This window comes from Tursiops truncatus, chromosome 20 (genome assembly GCF_011762595.2).
Source record: "Tursiops truncatus isolate mTurTru1 chromosome 20, mTurTru1.mat.Y, whole genome shotgun sequence".
In the NCBI taxonomy this organism is placed as follows: Eukaryota; Metazoa; Chordata; class Mammalia; order Artiodactyla; family Delphinidae; genus Tursiops; species Tursiops truncatus.
In genome coordinates this window covers 32102650-32123341 of record NC_047053.1, presented here as the reverse complement: position 1 = coordinate 32123341, position 20692 = coordinate 32102650, and the positions used below count along the sequence as shown (strand labels likewise).

Sequence of the window (20692 nt, the reverse complement as noted above, 5' to 3'; positions counted from 1 at the left end):
CTAATTTAGGCAAATTATTTTGATTGTCCTGATGATGGTTGGCTGATTAGAACACAGCAGGGGTATAATTTCTTCCCGAGAAATGTTGCATTCTTTTGTTTTTTGGTACCAGCACACTAAGAGGGTTTTTATTTGTGTACATTCAATTATGATATTTGCCTATAACACTAGTAGAATGCCTGGAAAGCAATTACATTAGTGATGGAATAAGCATGAATGCTGTTAGTGGAAAAATTGGCCGTGTGAGGATGTGGTAGGATGAAGGAATTTATTAAAACTACAGAATCAGACTTTTGGATTTCTTCTTTTCTGTGTTTTCTGTATTTCTGTGATTTTTGAATGCGAAAAAAAAGTGACTTTCTATAAAAGTCCTCAGACTTCCCTATCTCTTGAAGAATTGTTCATTAATCCTGGTTTCCCGTTGCATGGAAGTTCTTGCCATCTTCTGTTCTGAATGCTTCATGCTAAATTGAGGACTTTACTGTGGAGCTAAAAATTTATTCAAAAGTTTAAGAACATTTGTTCATGTCATCTCATAACACCTTTTTTCTTTTTGGCTGTGTTACGTCTTCATTGCTGCACGGGGCTTTCTCTAGTTGCGGTGAGCAGGGGCTTCTCTTGTTGCGGAGCACGGGCTCTAGGCGCGCGGGCTTCAGTAGTTGCGGCACGTGGGCTCAGTAGTTCTGGCGCACAGGCTTAGTTGCTCCGCGGCATATGGGACCTTCCCAGACCAGGAGTTGAACCTGTGTCCCCTGCATTGGCAGGCGGATTCTTAACCACTGTGCCACCAGGGAAGTCCTCATAACACCTTTTCTTAGCTAACCTTAATGAAAGTGATTTTTCCGATTGGTAGTCTTTGCCCACCTCTGCCAAGAATTCGTCAGTCTTTTTCATTATTTGTAGTAAAGATATTTATTTCCATTCACTTGTTTGCTTTTTGTGCCTTTCAGTTACTATACATTTTCTTAATTGCATTAGTAGTAAATAAAATGTTTCTTGCTTACTTTTGTTATGTTTTTGAAGGAAAATCATTTTGTTCCTACCACTGTACACACTTGAGTAAATGGTATACTAAATAACTATTTTAGTTAACTAATTAAAGTTATGGAGGAATAGAGGAGTGTGTGCTTGAAAGATTGTATCATTACTTTTCTTGACTTTTCTTTCAGAAAATTTCATGGAAGGACTTTGTTACCCTTCCTTTTTTGACTTGTGTTACTTTTTAGCTAATGCTCTGAAAGCCATACCTCTTGAGAATAAAACCAAAACAGAGACTGTATAAAGCCCTGAGCATGAAATCTGCTGACAGCTCAGCTCAACATCTTCCTGCTTAACCTTGAAGTCATCCCCATGCTCTTCATTATCATTCAGGGGGAATTAGAGAATTATTTAGGACAAAACACCATCAGTAAAAGATCAGTGCTGTGTAAATCCACTTTCAAAGGGCTTTTAAAGACCCAAGCCTGGACAAGTGGTTTCCCAGCCTTGCTCAACAAGCTCCTAGAAGCCTATTGAATGCCATTTTACAGTTAAAATGCCAAGGAAAATGTAAAAAGATTTATTAACTGTGCAAGCTTTAGTTAAGGTGAAGCCTAAGACCTGTGGAAAGTATTCAAGAAGTTCTCCATCAACTCAAGAGCCACAAGTTTTGCTTTGTTTTTTGCTTTTTTTCTTTAAAGTTTTAATTTCTGGGGTTTTTGTTTTTTGTCTCATGAAAGAGAAGTCCTCTAAATAAGGAATTTGGATTAAAATAAGAATAGAGAGACTTCCCTGATGGGAAGTAGTGAGGACTCCGCACTTCCACTGCAGGAGGCTCGGGTTCCGTCCCTGGTCAGGGAACTAATGTCCTACAAGCCGCATGGCACAGCTGGGGGTGGGGGTGGGGGGGGGAGGAGACAGAGAGGGGAAGAATAGATAGGTGACACCCTACACTTAAGAGGTAGAGATGAAAGGGCACAGGCTCTGGCATTAGACAGACCCAAGTTCACCTTTGGGGGTCACAATACTTTGCTAAGAAGTTGTTGAGAGCATTCGGCGGTCAACACATGAGAGCGCCTGCCACCTACAAGGCTTTCAGTTCATGTTTCCTTCATGGTTCCTGAAGTTCATTGAGGGGTATGTAGGCAGCTAGTCCTGGTCTCTCTGCCTTGTACCAATAAGTGTTTGATTACATTGAACTCATGATGAAGAAGATGCCTTAATAAAACCTCCTATAGAGGCAAATAGTAATGACTTGATTCCAGCACTGCCAGTAGAGCTTCCCATCCGAGAAACAGGGGTATTTGGTGTTAATAAGTTAGATTTCAGAAACTAATGGACTCTGCTAATTGAATTCATCTTTGTTAATTAATAAGGTTCTAGTAAATTGGTTGCTTTCTTGTGTAATGCCCTGCAAAAGAGCAGTAAGACCTAATGATTACACGTTCACTAGTTCCACCCCATTCTTTCCTATACATATAGTGGTATGAACCAAAGTAACATCTTGCGCTTTTCTTTGTCTTGAAATGTCATTGTTTAAACCTTTGAAATTATTGACTTAAGAGTGAATGAGGAAAAAAAACATGGATTGGGGATTCTATGCTGTCTGGCTAGTTTACATTTTAAGAGTTTCTTAAGGAGAAACTTGGGAAATCAGTCCAGTAACTGCTATTGCAGTGCTGCAGAATTCAGGTGTATTGGTCTTATTTGCCAGGTTCTGCCAAGAGCAACACCCAAGAAGACTTTTTCCACTTGGGAGATGAAAAAATACCTATTTTTTCTTTCCCTAGAAGAGGGTAGCTATTAAAGTTAGGTTAATAGTGTGGTGGTTCTCAAATTTGTAAGTGGGGTCAAAGTGATGGTTACCCAGAGGATCGTGCATATTCCCCAGGCCAAGCCCAGGTAAGGAACATGTTTTCTAGGCACTTGTTTTCTAGATGCTTGACAGTTTCTGTACTATGTATTTATCCCCAAAGAGCCATATATATGAAGGACTGACACATTTCCCCCACTTCTTTAACACAGAGAGAATTCCCTAAGTTTTTCACATTCCGAGCAAGGGATAAGGTAAGAACTGATTTTTTTCCTCTTTTTTTTTTTAATCTTTGTTTTTTTCCTTAAAAGCCCAAGAGTAGCTTATCTTTGCCGTATTTCTTGCCATTCTCCTTCCTCTAATTGAACGTATGCTTCCCTTTGCCTTACATCTGTCTTAGAACTAATAAAGGCTCCCTTCTGAAAGAGTTTGGTTTAGGAAACAATCAAATGTATTGACCTACCCAAAGAAAGTGATAGCTTTCAAAATCATCTCTATGCCTTAGGATAATCCTGATGATGTAATATTAAAGGGCTACTGTACTTAGTAGGATTATTCTTGTCACCCACAGACAGTTCGTTTATCCTCAAGTCTTGTTTATGAGCATTTGTTTTTCAATTTTAAAATATAAAATTTCAGACCATGTTGCTTTCTTCCTACTACCAGCTTATGTTTTTGGCTCTCTCTCTCCATTCACTCAATGGACATATACCCTTTACATGTCTAGTTTCAACAAAACATACAGTAAATGTCAATAAAACTTTTTAAAAAGGTAGGTAAATAATTATGTATGGATACAGGATGTCTAGAGCCAAATATCTCTATTTTAAAAAATTGTATGATGTTTGTTTTCCAAGTATTTACTATGTCCTTTTTACTCTGCCAGAAATGATAAGAGTATAAGACCTGCCCGTAAGCGTTTTAGACTCGTTGGGTAAAACTGACCCGTAAGCGTTTTAGACTCGTTGGGTAAAACTGAAATATTGGTATGTGAAATAGACATTAATGTGAAGCAGTCTGGTTTACTGTTTTAAAAAAATGAATTATGAAGGCTTTAAATGCTACAGGAAATCTGAGGGAATTGGTGGTTTTTGTTTGTTTTTAATGGAGAGCATCACCACTTGTAAAAGCATAAATGATGAAAGCTTGCAAAGTAAACAAGGACTTTAGTGCCTAATCCTATGTAAGCGCTACCGTTTTCCTTGTATGTAGCTCCTTTTTTTTTTTTTTTTTTTTTTTTTTTGGCGGTACGCGGGCCTCTCACTTTTGTGGCCTCTCCCATTGCGGAGCAGAGGCTCCGGACGCGCAGGCTCAGCGGCCATGGCTCACAGGCCCAGCCGCTCTGTGGCACGCGGGCTCTTCCCGGACCGGGGCATGAACCTGTGTCCCCTGCATCGGCAGGCGGACTCTCAACCGCTGCGCCACCAGGGAAGCCCCTATGTAGCTCCTTTTTTGACTCATTGGCACATCATGGCTTATGTTTATATTTTTAAGCATCCCTTTTACATACACTTTCATAATATAATTTTGTAACTGCCTCCTGTAAGCTGTTTTTCTTGCATTCAGTTTGAGGAAGATCGAATCTACCGTCACCTGGAGCCTGCCCTAGCTTTCCAGTTAGAGCTGAACCGGATGAGAAATTTTGACCTTACTGCCATCCCCTGTGCTAATCACAAGATGCACCTGTACCTTGGAGCAGCCAAGGTGGAAGTGGGCACAGAAGTGACAGACTACAGGTTCTTTGTCCGTGCAATCATCAGACATTCTGATCTGGTCACCAAGGTGGGTGCTGTACTTTAATGGGAAGTTATCCCTGAGGAAAGGGACAGAGAAACAGGCATGGGTCAAAATCAGGTTTTCCTCTTTGGAATCAAGGCTCTTGTTCCCTTTCATCCTACTCTCCAATAACCAGCAGAAGTCTGAGAGTCATTTCTCTCACAGAAGTAAATATTCTATGTAATGAAGGGCTTTTTCCCCCTTTAATTTGTTGTCTTGGTAATGGAAGCATGATAGTACTCGCTTGAGAAAATGAAAAAGCATGCTAACAGAGAAATCACAGGGAAGGTTAGATGATGATAGAGGATAAGGAGAAAAGTTAGAGGTGACCCCATCATAAACCTATCTAGAGGTGGGGTGCTTTCTGTACATAGCAAGGTGCTTGCTGGTGTGTTAGTTGTTACTGCATCCTATAGCTATAACCTTTCTGCAGCTTTTCCTTTCTAAACAGATTTCCTTTCTAAACTGCTCTGTTTGCCATATGTGAGATATAACCCTAGTGGGGTTGCTGCTCTGGGGATGCCCAGCATCTCCACCTGTTGGAAGGAAAGGATACATAAGAGGCAGGAGGAAGGTCTGGCAGGTCTTTATCTGACCCTTGCCTGCCCCTGCTGCCTGTAGTCATTGGGTTGACCCTAGGGAGAAAGGTAATAACATCTGCAGCAGATGCCTTATGGCTTGTGACATGCTACTGCTTAAGTATGTAAAACAGCTGTTTCTTTTTTTTTTTTAACATCTTTATTGGAGTATAATTGCTTTACAATGGTGTGTTAGTTTCTGCTTTATAACAAAGTGAATCAGTTATACGTATACATATGTCCCCATATCCCTTCCCTCATGCGTGTCCTTCCCACCCTCCCTATCCTACCCCTCTAGGTGGTCACAAAGCACCGAGCTGATCTCCCTGTGCTATGCGGCTGCTTCCCACTAGCTATCTATTTTTACGTTTGGTAGTATATATATGTCCATGCCACTGTCTCACTTTGTCCCAGCTTCCCCTTCCCCCTCCCCATATCCTCAAGTCCATTCTCTAGTAGGTCTGCATCTTTATTCCCATCTTGCCCCTAGGTTCTTCTGATCATTTTTTTTTTCAGATTCCATATATTTGTGGTAGCATACGGTATTTATTTTTCTCTTTCTGACTTACTTCACTCTGTATGACACACTCTAGGTCCATCCACCTCACTACAGATAACTCAGTTTCGTTCCTTTTTATGGCTGAGTAATATTCCGTTGTATATATGTGCCACATCTTCTTTATCCATTCATCTGTTGATGGACACTTAGGTTGCTTCCATGTCCTGCCTATTGTAAGTAGAGCTGCAATGAACATTTTGGTACATGACTCTTTTTGAATTATGGTTTTCTCAGGGTATATGCCCAGTAGTGAGATTGCTGTGTTGTATGATAGTTCTATTTTTAGTTTTTAAGGAACCTCCACACTGTTCTCCATAGTGGCTGTATCAGTTTACATTCCCACCACCAGTGCAGGAGGGTTCCCTTTTCTCCACACCCTCTCCAGCATTTATTGTTTGTAGATTTTTTGATAATGGCCATTCTGACTGGTGTGAGATGATATCTCATTGTAGTTTTGATTTGCATTTCTCTAATGATTAATGATGTTGAGCATTCTTTCATGTGTTTAACAGCTGTTTCTTTATTGCCTCTTTTAAAACACATTAATGTTGGTGGTGATTTTCTTTCCTGCATAGGAAGCTTCCTTTGAATATCTACAAAATGAAGGGGAGCGGCTGCTCCTAGAAGCCATGGATGAGTTGGAGGTCGCTTTTAATAATACAAATGTCCGGACTGACTGCAACCACATCTTCCTCAACTTTGTGCCTACAGTCATCATGGACCCTTCAAAGGTACATTTCTCCTTAGCTTCTCTGCCAGCACTCGCCAACACAAGCAGAGAGATTCATTCATATTTCTTTGCACTTGGACCTGGAAACAGGTACTCTCGGTCAGCTGATTGAACCCTTGATCTTTAAAGTTTACAGAATGGTTGTAGGACTGGGTTTCTGGGATGGTGTCAAAAATGTGCTATAACCATTGAAAGCAGACCCCCAAACTGAAGGTGGTACGATGTTAATAATGCTGGTCAGTTATTTGCAGTAGAAAAATGCAAAACTTCTTCCTCTTCTTCTGTTGGTACCTGTTTTATGATATTTGCTGCGATAGCAGTCCTATTTTATTTAATTCCCTAGGATTTCTCATCTGGAATAACTAAGTTTGCTATTATAGGGCATTTTGGCAAAATGACTGCTTCTTTTCACAGGTTACCTGGTGGCCTTAGGGAAGTAATACACCTTCCCAAAGTGTCTAACTTAGTTCTCTTTAGTATTTTTCCATGGAAAGAGAATTTGTTTGGTATGGAATTCCACATATATTTATGTATGTTTTCTTCCCTGAGGCTCTATTCTAAAATGCATTCCATATAATTTAAGGAAGGAAAACAAGGTGATTCTGTACTTGACCTTTTATCTCAGGTGTAATAAAGACAGGTTGCTCTCTGTTTCTGTTCTAACCTTTTCATGCTGTTTTGGAATTTGAATAGGAGAACCCTTTCTCCTATTGTAGGCATGGACTTTTGCTTTTTGAACTTAACATCTAAGACCTGAGAAATCGTTTTCTACTTTTTTTCTTCAAGACTCCAAACTACTGATTGGTTGCTTTGTCTGTCAGGAAAGCCAAGGACAGGACTACTCATTGAGTTTCATGAAGTCTCATCATCCAGTTTAAGTAAAGGTTCTCCTGAGCATTCTGGGACTGATGAAACTAGAAGACTTAAAACGTGCCCTGGACACTATATAACTATATATATTTGTAGATATGACCTATCATTTCTCAATGAGTTTTTGCTATCAGCCTCTCTGTTTCCACTCCAAACACTCATATGCCCTGGCTCTGTCTTTCTAATCATAGATAGCTGTCAATTTCCTGTATATAGAGATGTTGACTTTTGTTCCCTCGAAAATAGAATGGATAGATATCTCTTGGTTAACAAGCAAGTGTGGGAATAGAGACGTTAACTCCTTGAAATCCATTCTAAGAGCAGAAAAAAACTACAAGGTAGCACACACTTCTGAAGAGCCACAAGAGAAGGGTGGTATGAAATTTTTTAAAAAGATGTTCTGGGCTTCCCTGGTGGCGCAGTGGTTGAGAGTCCACCTGCCGATGCAGGGGACGCGGGTTCGTGCCCTGGTCTGGGAAGATCCCACATGCCGTGGAGCGGCTAGGCCCGTGAGCCATGGCCACTGAGCCTGCGTGTCCGGAGCCTGTGTTCCACAACAGGAGAGACCACAACAGTGAGAGGCCCGCGTACCGCAAAAAAAAAAAAAGAAAAAAAAAAAGATGTTCTAAGAACTTGAGAAAGGATTTTAGAGAGATACTTAATTTAAGAAAAACATTAATTTTGAGTAGTATGTCCTAGCTGCCTGTAGCGCTATTGGAAAAAAATTCTTTTTTGCTTTAGTATGTCAATAAGGAAAAATCACATCTAAGGCCATTTGGTTAAAATAACTCGCCAACCCCTGAAAACTAGGGGCACTAAGCTATCTTGATATAAAGCTTAGAGCAACGAGGGAACATCTGCCCCATCTACTTAAGTCCCAGTTGGACTTGGCAGTGACCAAGTTTCAGAGCTCTGTTTAGAGAGAACATTCTAGCACCACCTACAACTTGCCTTTCTTTAATTTGTGCAATTTACCAAGAAGCATATATTATAAAGTTTAATAAAATTGTATGGAAAAAAGCTCATGGTGGTAATTGCTATGCTGATTTAAGGTCCTGAAAGTGCAATGAAACATAGTTACTGTGCATATAAATGCTACTTAATAGCTGTTTAACTAGAGATTTTATTCTTATTTGGGGCTTTCTCTTAAATCCCATTTGTAATTTTAGATATCGCAGATCTTTGACCTACAATATGAATATAATTGGGAAAGGGGAAGGGAGTTGCGCGGATTTGGGTGTCGTGAGCCAGAGAAAACCACTCAAATGCCAGGCCAGCATGAAATTGTCCCTGACTTGTTCTAAGCAAGAGTAGGGTTGGGGAGAAACTCTGTGACTTTTTGTAAGGAATGCATGGAGGACACATCTCCGGAAGCCAGCATCTTTTCCCATTCCTCCCTTCCCAAAGATGGGCAGACCCAAAACAGGTCCTAGTTACAAGGGATTTAAGTTTTGTGCTTGGCGTTGTGTTTGTGTCAGATTGAGGAGTCTGTGCGGAGCATGGTAATGCGCTATGGAAGTCGGCTGTGGAAGTTACGTGTCCTCCAGGCAGAACTGAAAATCAACATTCGCCTGACACCAACTGGAAAAGCAATTCCCATCCGCCTCTTCCTGACAAACGAGTCTGGCTATTACTTGGACATCAGCCTGTACAAGGAAGTGACTGACTCCAGGACCGCACAGGTACAGTAGTCAAGCAGGCTCCTCAAAGTTTTGACTTGGTCCTAGAGAGAAGCCACTTGTCCTTGTTACAGAAAGACCCAAACTCACAAATCCCATTGTTTCACCTAGTGGGGTTATCCTCTCTTAGCTTAAAGGGTTGCATGAATTTGAAACACTTCATTTGCCCCATAAGATGTGCCACTGTCCTAATCATGGATGTTATGAGACCCTTAACCTTTTGTCATGTACTGGTGAGCCCTACAGGTGCCAAGTGAACCCGACTCCACAGGTAACTGTGCAGTTCAGGGCTCTGTTTTAGAGGGCTCTTCGGCTACTTGAGCAGTCTTGTCTTTTCTGATCTGATTTGTCCTTGTTCCCATTTTCAGCCTATTTAGACCACTCATTGACAAGTAAAGGAAGGGGAGTTGTTGAAATGTGAAATATCTCAAAGAAGGAAAGTTTCAACGTAATATAGTAATAGCTTTAGCAATATCAAGCAGTGACTTTATCTTATTTACCCTTTATTCCATTTACATACATTATCTTTCCTTCAAAGAGTTCAGAGTATCATATATCTATAAAAGAGCAAAGTGGCAAACTTTAACCCATTTTTTCAGATAGAAAAATTGAGAATATGAAAATGGAAAGTGACTTTCTAAGTAGATTGGTTCTGTGATAACAAAGAATTCCCTTTTAATCTGTTTTACCACCTTGGTTTCTCAATATTTGGGCCATTTGCTATGATACAGGATTTAGGTCAGTTCACCGTTGCTCACATCTTTTTAAGAACTGGGATGTTAATTGTAGGTCTCTGGCCTGAACTTGGGAAGTGCCTCTCTTCTCATTAAAGGATGAACTTGCTCCTTTGTATGTGTACACAAAGGTCTCATTCTGTTCTATGCATTGGGTGACAGAAAGAGATTATGTGTCTCTTGTTTTTATATATGGCCTTTTAAATCTGGGAACAGCAGTAAGAAAAGATATTTTTTGCCGGTGTTTTGAAGATGAAAATTCTAGGTTTGGACAGTTGTCAGAGCGACCTTTCATTTTGTGCTTTGATTCCCAGTTAGATGGTCAGAGAAACCTATCACGTGAGAAGTGAACAGTTAAAACAGAGAGAAAGTGTGCACAAGAGTGCAAGGGGTGAGCAAGAGAAAGAGTATTCAATAATTTTTTGCTGCATTTGATGTTTTCAGGACAACCTTAAAGACATTTTCAGTCAAAGCTTTCCATGGGCAGGGATGTTTTTAATTAACTTCTGCAGTGGCTTCAAGGCAGATCTATTCTTGTGAAAAATAAGATGGCCACTTGAGATTTTAATGTTTTTGATAAATACGTTTGTTCTTCATAACTATTCCCCCCGCCTTTCTTTTGTTAGAAAGCTCTTAGATTTCCCTCATGCTGGGTAGTTGTGACACAGGGGCATGAAAGGAGCAGATGCCTTCAATCAGGGCTTAGTACTGTGCCTGGCACAAAATAAGCACTCACTAAGTATCTGAAAGAATGAATGAGCTGCCTTTAGCCTGAGGGAGCACCCCTCTTCCCATGGGTCTGGCACGTTTAGTAAGCCCTGAAGGAAGGGGGTCTCCCTGAGGCTCTTCAGTTGAGATTCAACAGCCATTGCCGAGCGGGAACTCAAGCCCACGACTAGAGGAGGGAGACCACAAAAGGAACAGCTTCTAACTCAGTTCTGGCACCCTGAAAGCCTCCTTGATGCTTCTTGCCAATTTGTCTTTTCCCTTTCTTTGCTCTAGTGAGTCATTATATGAATTTAAAACAATATAGAACCATGTGTATCATTCATTCATTTGTTCATTAATTTAACATTTATTGACCACGTATAATGTACCAAGCAGTGGATACAAAGATTAAAAAGTGGTCTCTCTTCTCAAGAAATTTACCTCATGATGGAAGAAGGTGGATAATTAGTTTCTCTCTTGTATGATTATGATTTGTGCCATCATAAGTAAGTACCAGGCTCTAAGGGAGCAGATTAGAAGGGATCAGAAATTGTTTTGCAAGAGAAGCCCTTTTGATGGCCTCTGGTGAAAAGTGTGTGATAAATAAAATGTGTACCTGTTTTCATGAACTTGTAAAACATATACTTTACCAGTTTTAATTACTATGGCCATTATAGTAGAAAATGGAATTAACATAGACAACGTAGATAGATAAGTGACCATTCAGAGGCTTCCAATGCTGTCCATTGCTATCAACCTCTTGCTCCAGAATAATTTTTTATTCTTTCTGCCAACAAGGAGCAAGGTTGACTGGCTTGAGTTTCAGATTGTCTTATTTCCCTTGTATAGTCTTTGTGGAATTAGCTGTAGTGAACACTGATGTCAGGCAGTCATAGTAGAGAGATCTGAGTAATCCACTGCATAAATCAGTTGATTTCCAATGTGTAGTGTAAGAGGGAAATATACATTTCAAAATCAACTTTGTTGAGATAGAACTTACATGTAATAAAATGCACTCATTTTATGTGTGCAGTTTAATTCATTGTGAAATTGCACACACCTGTGTAACTACCATCACAGTCATGATAGAGAACCCTTGACACCCTCAAAAGTTTTCTTATTCTCCTTTGCAGCCCCAGCCCTAGGCATCCACTGATCTGTTTTCTGTTATTATAGTTTTGCCTGTCCTAGAATTTCATGTAAATGAAATTAGACAATAGGTACTATTTTGTGTCTGGCTTCTTTTGCTCAGCATAGTGTTTTTGAGATTCATCCATGTTGCATGGATTATGGGTATGTTCTTTTTCATTGCTGAGTAGTGTTCCATTTTGTGAATATACCAAAATTTTTATATCCATTCACCTGTCAATGGACATTTGAGGCTTTATTTTTCCAGTTTGGGCTATTCTGAGTAAAGCTGCTATGAACATTCATTTACAAATATTTGTGTAGATATGTTTTCATTTCTCTCGAGTAAATATATGAGTATAATTATTGAGTCATAGTAAGTGTATGTTTAATTTTATAAGAAACTGCCAAACTGTTTGCCAAAGAGGTTGTACCATTTTAAATTCCCACCAGCAGTGAAAGTACCTACAGTTATATTGCTTAAATGACCAGCCTGACTTTATTCCAGACCTTGCAAAACTGTACCTATCTTTCTATCTAATAGAAAGATAAGACCTATAGGTATGTGCTTGGAATGTAGTTCCAAGAACCTACTGCTTTGGCTCCTTTTTTTCTTATTTTGATTTGGGTTATCTCCTCTTAAGTCCAGTTTTCACATACTAACACCCTGGCCTCACGTAACACTTTGAATCTCTTGAAACATTACTATTTCTACCTCTCACATTACTAAGACAATGCTAATTCTACCTCCCACCTGGTGACTTTCTTCATTGGTCATGTGCAAGAGGATTGGGAGCTCCATTCTGGTGGGCTTTAAGCAGCCCAAGACAAGTTTTGCCCAGAATAGGACCTGATTAACGAGTCAGTAGAACACATTTGTTCCTCTGATCTAAAGGGCTAAGCATTCACTTAACTGAACTGTACCCAGGATATAGGAGAGTACTTAATTCTCTTCTAATGCCTGTTTAGCAGATCTGCAAATCTATTCATTAGTGGTAGACTTAAGGCCTGAATAAGTATGTGGGTATATACACATACCCTCACATCCCAATCTGCATTTGTATTCACTGCATTGGGAATCTATGTTTTGTGTATTCATGCATAAAGTGCCTAGTTTAGTGTCATACAACCTCTGGGCACTCAATAAATATTAATTGAATTGAAATAATGGCATCCCTTATAAATATTCATAAGCAAATAAAACTGTCTAAATATATGAAATATGAAATACTCTTCTAGAAATATTTGAGTTAAAATAATTAAAAACTGGTGTAGTGATTTTATTATGTGACAATATAGGTATTGCAGGAGCTATTCACTAGTTGTAGACATAGTATACTGGGGGAAATATGTATGTATATTTTATATATATATTTTAATAATTTTTTTTTTCTTTTTTACTATAGCCTGTGTCTTATGAGCTAACAAGAATTAGCTAGCTAGATGGATGGATGAAATCCATTTGTGTCAGAAATTTTTGAAGCCTTTATATAGCTAATCGTACTTATGAAGCACCTTCTAATCAAATAGACTAAAGTGTAGGTGACCTGGTAGAGCCTCAACCTGGCCTTCTACCACTGGGGAAAGAACAGAATTCTCTTTAGTGCTTAGCTGTTCCTCAACTTAAATACTAGAACTGCTTAGCTGGTTAGTTGACATGCTTTGTTTTTGAATATATGGGATTCAAGTCACTTTAGAAGGCAAGCATTGTCAGTCTGTCTCTGAAATGTGAAACTTACACTGTGCTTTCTTGTTGATTTCAAAAGTATGATGTGTGGTTGGTTACATACCATCTTTTGGAGTTGGTTAATCTGTAGAGAGGTGAGAGCACCATGTACCCAATGTTAAGCGGCATATCTTAGCTACTCAACCCACCAAAAATGTGTTTCAAGAAATAACATTTGTGAAGAAAAGTCCCTCTAGGCAGCTGATCTGACTTTTTCCCCCTGTCTTTAAACTCCCCATGCCATCCTCTTTTTTCCTGCAGATCATGTTTCAGGCATACGGAGACAAACAGGGACCATTACATGGAATGTTAATCAACACTCCATATGTGACCAAAGACCTGCTTCAATCAAAGAGGTTCCAGGCACAGTCCTTAGGGACAACATACATATATGATATCCCAGAGATGTTTCGGCAGGTAAAGGTGGCTAACGGTGGGGGAGATCTGACATGTGCCAAAGAGGCAAGATTTTTCCTGAATTTTCATCAGATGCAGCTTAGACTGGAATAGGGCGCTTCCAAAAGGCAGGAAATATCTTGACACTGTTCTCACTTCTATCTCTTTTGGGATTGTGACTGCCGACTCAGATGTTGGGTGGTTCTTTATGAATTAACAGGAAGAATGGTGAGAATAGAGGCCTCTGTTGAGTAGAAAAGAGTAAACTGAGACCACATGCCTGCGATGGTAGTTTACGATGACCGGTGTAAGGAGTTACATTTAGGTGTTTATTTCCAAAGCCTATATTCAAATCAAAAAGAGATTTGAAACTCGAGTTCTCGTTTTCCTATTTTCCAAGATAACCCAGGTCTCTAACTGATAACCTAGGTTAATATGATGAGAATCAATGTATAACATATACAAATAGATATAGAGTTCATGGTACACAGTTTAAATTATCAGTTCTTTTGTGGGAGATTTATTATAGCTGAATAAAAACTAGTGTATCGAAAGAATACTGAATTTGTCCTTAAAAAAATCTGTGAACATAGGATTTTTCCAAGTCTCCTAGTCAAAAATACCATTGTTACCACATTTGAATTTTAATAAAGTAATACATGCGGTCTTAGTAAATAGTCTTTCTGTACTTCCTGTATTATTCAGAAATACAAGAGATTTCCTTTATGTAACCATTTGTTTACAAGGTCTCTCCCTTGAAACATAGCTGCCTTCGTTCAGTATTACCGGCGTTGTTAGCCTAGAAGTTGAGTGTTGATTCTGTTCCCCAGTGCCAGTGCCATAAAAAGAAATCACATCCTATATAATTCTTCCTATAGAATAGACATAAACACAGTGATTTGGACTTGTAAATATGAATGAGTCATATTGGTTTGAGATGTTGCTTTGAGGCAAGCCGAGAAACAACTAAACTAGCTCCCACTTCATGCAGCAATATTTTTGGTAACATGAAGTTGGGAGTGGAAATTGAAATGGTTTTAAAATGATAGGTGTGTCTCTCTGTTTTCTCAAATTTGAGCAGACTTGATTTGCACATTTACAGTCATACACCTCTAGTGAGCTAATTCCCGTGTATGGGCCTGTAGCTTTGAAAAGATACTAGAAAGAGGATGCTTCCCCTGAACCTCTAGTAGAAACTCTATTCTTGTGTTCTTGGGTTTACTTTGTATTAGCTGAGTGTCATGTCACTTTCCTGGTTATTCTTCTGTAGCCAAGTTTCTCTAGGATTTCTCTTTTTTAAAGAGGGACTGATTCATTCTGATTCATGATCACTCAGTAGTTTGATGTTGTTGGAAAAGTGCCTGATTTTTGGCATGTAAAAAACATTATGTTAAAGACAATTACAAATCTATTTCAACTGAGAATGAGAGCTCTAGAATTTGGTCTAACGTTTAGACACTCAGCAGAACATTTGGAAAAGAAAGAGCAAAACTAGACTGACGATATTTTAATATTTATTTTGTTCATGTTGAAATGCTAATTGTTACTGATTAGTCAAACTTTTCTCCTCCTTTAGTCCCTGATCAAACTCTGGGAGTCTATGTCCACTCAAGCATTCCTTCCATCACCCCCTCTGCCTTCAGACATGCTGACGTACACTGAGCTTGTGTTGGATGATCAAGGTCAACTGGTCCACATGAACAGGCTTCCAGGAGGAAATGAGGCAAGTAGTTGCGTCCCCCTCTCCCCTTTCTTATCTTTGTGCCCACTAGTACCAGCTTTCCATGGGAGTGGTCATTAAATAGTATTAAGATCTGAGTAGCATAGGCAGCATAGTAGTCCTATTGGTAGAAATAGTAGTCCTGTTGGTAGAATTCTTTAGCCAGAGAACATTGACTGGATAGCAAGGAATTATCAGTAGTTTTTTAAGTGTGATAATGGTATTACATGTTTTTAAAATGCTATTACAATTTTGCTTTTTAAAAAAGTATTGTTTTCTGTTAGAGATACATACTAAAATAGTTATAGATAAAATGATCTAATCTCTAGGATTTGCTTCAGAATAATGAGGGGGTGTGAATGTGGGAGTACAGGTGAAATAGGATTGAACATGAGTTTGTTAACTGAAGCAAGGTGATAGATACATAGGACTAGATTATTTTCTCTATTTTTGTATATGTTTGAAATTTTGAGAGTTTTCTATAATAAAAGCATTTAGAATGTTTCTTGATGTTTTTCCTTATTTGGATACTTACTTTGCATACTGGTGTACAGTTTTTGATATGTTTTTTCGTGCTCAGGTAGTTTCATCTGGTACTGTCGTGAGCATGGTAAATGTTTTCTTCTTAAAGGGGCCCAATCAGAACCAGGGGTTTAAACATAAAAGGAGGTAACAGAGAACCCGTGTCTGACGGTTATCCAGGAGTGCCTTTTCTAGCTTTGGATTCCTTTCTCCTGTAGTACACTGTTAATGATGTAAAGTCGTATTCTGCCCTATACCCCACATCCTCCTCAGTGCACTGAGATTCTTCCTGAGTCTAACTATGCTTCTAATGTACAGTTATAACAACAGTGATAACAACAGTAATAAGCCTCAAATGAGATATGTTTTTATTTTAACCTTAGATGTAATCCCTAGATAAATCTCGTTCTTAGAAGGAGTAATCTCTATCTGAGTGTTCACCATAAACAGACTGGGTAGACCTTTGGGGATAAATGCAATTTTTTCCCATTTTATGCAATATCTTTTTCAAAAAAATTTCCTATATGTACAAGGTGCGTGGTTGTTCAGCAGGTACACCAGTGGCTGCCAAAAGTAGATGGTTTGGTATTAAGATGGATGCAAGCATTGGACCCGATGGAGAGTATCAGACTTGTAGGAGTTCTTCTAATCTAGTAGCAAAGGCGAGAGGCTGGGGAGAAAGGATGCCTAGAATTTTGACGAGACTAGGTGTATGTATACTCATTAACACACAAAGTTGCAGCAGAGGTTTATGCCACTGTGTGTAGCATCTACTTAGTGAACCCCTCAGCAGCAAAGAAAAGCTTCATTGTGCTAGACTTAAATTCTGATTCATTGAACAGTGGAGTCTTCAGGAGTGGAAGGCACCCTTGTGAACAGGGGACTGCGAGAAAAACGCTTTTAACTAATGTAATTAAAACACAAAATGAGATTTTTGGCCACGTGAAAGCTAGCTGCAGTGCTGTGTGAAACCTCTTGCCATGATCTTTCTGTCCTGCTTTCTCTCTGCTCTCATTCTGTTTGAGCGAATGGAGACTAGGGGAATAGTGAAGTCCCAGAGGGACAGAGCTCTGTTCTTGCTGAAATTACAAGCACAGAGCTGCCTGGGCATGAACATGTAGTGTTTACTCTGCCAGTATGAATACAAATAGTCTTATTATACGGGACTCTGTACCCAAAGACCACACACACACACACACACACACACACACACACACGAATAAAAAAAAAATTAAAGGTTTTTTTTAACCCTTTTAAGACCCAACAAACCTTGGTGCAAAAGGATGTCTTAAACAGCAGCATAGGACTAGGGCTATGAGTAGTAGCGTCAATACAGGGACCACATGTTTTCCTTTGCCCAATGCTTTAATAATAATCTTGAAATCTAGAAATCTAATAGTATTTGAAATTTTTTTTGCTTTTCGTCAGTTCTTACTTTCTTCTTGTCCTCCTCTTTTCCCTCCTTAGTTGCCTGTTTTCTTTGTTCTCTTTTCCTTTCCTTCAAATGGTTGACTAGGATTGAAGCTAAGTGTCAGCTTGCTGTTTCTGAGTCTTTGAGCTCAGGAGGAGTGAGACTGATTTCTTTTGTGAGCACTTAGTGACTAATGCCCGGCATGGCTGGTGAAGTCAGTCAGTGGTCTTAGCTAGATTATAGGGTCCTGCACAACAGGAATGAGGTTGGGGTATTAGTATCCAACTCGGTTACCAAGAGCTTGAACGTACAATGAAGCATGTCCACTGAGCGACTGACCAATCTAAAGATGGAGTTTCAGCAGTCAGAACTCTGAGGGACAGCTGTGCCTAAGAGATGACGAGGTGTCAGAAGGATGTATTTCCTTGTGCTGAGCCCAGTTTTATCAAGGCAAGTTGACTTTCAGCAATTGCCGTTTAATTTTCTTTGGCCAAAGAGACAAGTTTGTCATGAGCTTGGCACTCTACATATTACCCCAAGAATGATGTGAGGGGAAGGAAAAGAGCTCATGTTGATGAGATTGGGAGCAAATCAGTCCTATCCCAAAGAGAATGGGCATCTAACGGAGCCTTGAGAAATAGTTTTATTAGAAAAAGGAATAAAAGATTGACCTGTTAACGTTCTGAGAGCCGAGGCTCAATGTAAATGCGTCAGTGCTACGTGGCCATTAAATCATCATAATGTGGTGTTCTCCAAAGGTGACAGCTCCACCAGGTCATCGTGGTGGGCGATATTGCATTACCTTGAAGGATTGGAGTTTCTGGGTTTCAAAGCTAGCACATGGATATAAGGAATACAGGTAAAACAAGAGATTCCTGCAGAGTTTCCCCGTGAATTGAGATGCTTCTCCCCGTAATCAAAGGCAGAAAGCCTGCACTTATCATACCATCGGCTGTGTGGGTAACCAGTCTTTCTTCCCGATTTTTTTTCCAGGACAGTAAATAGGTAAAAAGGTGATGGGACGAGGACTTGGAACAGTTCAGTTCCATTTAGTTTTAGGTAACTTGTTTGCCATTTGAGGAAGAATATTGGCTGTTTCAGCAGAGATGTGACCTGCATTTTGAACATTGTGGCCGAGTTAAAAGCCGGCAAAAGAGAGCTTTTCTGATGTGATGTTAGCTACTCTCTCCTTTCTATTTTCCTAGTTGTCCCTTCCCCACTGAGAGAGATGTAACTGAAGGAATGCCACCTTATGTGTGATGAAAGGTATAGGAGAACACATTTTTCTCATTGTCAGATTTGAATGGCATTGCATTTAGTATGAATTTAGAGTAGGAATAAAAAAGATGTACACCAAATCTGTGAACTGCGCTCCTTGCAAATAGCTCCAAAGATAAGTTGTCTAGGATTTTTCTTTTTAATCATTTCAAGTAAAGATGAAAATTGAGGAAAATGTGATTGCAACGTAGACTAAACTGATTTCATGCTCCTGTGATGGGCACTGTATGTAAATACACAGCTAGATGAATGTATGCTGTTGAGCCTGGATATAGAAGAAGCGCAGCTAACCAACAGTTCTACTTTCACCGCTTCTCAATTTGGGGGGAATTGTTTTCATTTTCCTGCCAGTTCGCTAACCTGTTTTGATCATTTGGTGGAAGCTGTAATTGTAGGTGGGAACACTTTGAGTAACAGTTCACAATCCAATGTAGCTGCTTTTCGCACCAAATCCTGTTATTAAAAGGCTCAGGCTAAGATCAAGCCAACGTCTGTAACCGACTTGACGGAGAACAACTTAACTTTGCCTGGTAGGACAAAGAAAGCACTGGCCTTCTTGAGACTGTGTTCTTATATATTCTGAAATGTTATTAGCATTCTTTTATTATATTTCCTTTAACTGCTCTGTGAACTAGATGATGAATCTCCAAATTGGGCAATGCTGAAAGATACGATAGACAGGCATCTTTTATAGCAAAATTAGTGTGGATAGAAATGAGGACCCTGTTTTCCTTGCTGTTTCAGAACATGGGCTTTTTAACAATATGAGTCTATCCATTCCCTCTCATTGCTCCTGTTGTAATGAAAATCTGCGATGAGAAGATGCTGTGTCTAGAAGCAGATATAATAATTAGGTTTAGGATGTGTACTCCAAAAAGGATTGGTAGTTAGAGACTGGAATTCTTGCATGGCATTACATTTTTTTCCTTAAAATTTTTCGGAGAGTTAAGTATGTTCCAGATTGAATGCAATTTGATGATCACCTCCACACACACTGCCAGGCTTAAAATTGTAGTGGCTCCAAGACTTCGTTTTTTAAGATGGGCACTAGGTGTCAGGGTTTTTCCTTCTCAGCAGCCTAGCCTTCAGATAAGCCTCTTGAATTGCCCTGTTTGGTGAGGCAAATCCAGCAGTATCCTTCCCTTTTTTTTTCAGTTGGTATGGTAGGCTTTGCCTAGTGTTCCCACAACGTGCAATTGCTCTCCTAACCCTTTGGGTAGAGATCTGTTGAATCTTACATCATGATTGCACATTTTTACAGGAAACATTTTTTAGAAAGAGGATGATCGAGGAGGGACATAAGTAGTGTAAATTAAATTTCGAAGGCTAGCTGCAGTTATGACTGGTATCTTGGTTTCAGTTCTGCTTTATGTTCTGGGGGATGAAATGGTGGGGATTCAGAATTCAGTTCTAGAACTGCTCAGCCTTGCCTGTATTTAACTGTCGTCTAATTGTTGGCAAGGTACTGTTGTCCAGTTCCACGAGGGAACTATCTCTTTAACTTTTTTATTATAAAATATTTCAAACTTATAGAAAAATATGGAGTGATATGACAAATATCCCTGCATCTATTGACTAGCTTAAATAAATCTTACCATTTTGACACTGCGTCTCACTTATTTTTGCTATAATCCTTTGAAATCTCTAATTTGAGTATAAAAACAAAAATAAAATTTAGGAGTTGGATAGGGAAAGGAGGTTGGTAAGCTTATGTAAGCCTGAAAGATTGGAAGAAATTAATTAGTAGATCTATTTTGACAGTTCTTAGGCTGGACCTCTTAACCCAAAGGACCTCTTATTTTAGAAAAACCACCATAACCCTCTGTCTTAATTCACTTGGTTGACATTTTCCATACTCTCAAAGGAATTGCTTGGGCTATCCTGGACTTAAATTCTAGTGCCATCCATGATGCTTTGAAACTGACTGGAGAGAGCGTTTGTGGGCTTGAGTTGAGTAAGGAAAGGGTTGACCATTTCTCATGCGAACAAAACCCAAATATTTTTCTAGTTTAACATTAGGCTTTTGCCTATTGTTTTACTCGATTTAACCTCAGAATAGCTCCATGAATGGGAAGCTAATTTAGAT

At 39.4% G+C, this 20692-nt stretch overlaps 1 protein-coding gene across 12 annotated transcripts in view; it reads left to right on the top strand.

The window, feature by feature from the left end:
- Nucleotides 1–20692, top strand: part of ACACA (acetyl-CoA carboxylase alpha) — a 277855-nt gene that overhangs the window by 133783 nt on the left and 123380 nt on the right. For all 12 annotated transcript variants that reach the window (XM_073797821.1, XM_073797819.1, XM_073797818.1 and 9 more), the window contains 6 exons: nucleotides 3004–3045; nucleotides 4358–4573; nucleotides 6280–6435; nucleotides 8783–8986; nucleotides 13541–13696; nucleotides 15252–15398. In XM_073797821.1, coding sequence (XP_073653922.1) covers nucleotides 3004–3045; nucleotides 4358–4573; nucleotides 6280–6435; nucleotides 8783–8986; nucleotides 13541–13696; nucleotides 15252–15398 — 921 coding nt within the window. The remainder of the gene's footprint in view (nucleotides 1–3003; nucleotides 3046–4357; nucleotides 4574–6279; nucleotides 6436–8782; nucleotides 8987–13540; nucleotides 13697–15251; nucleotides 15399–20692) is intronic.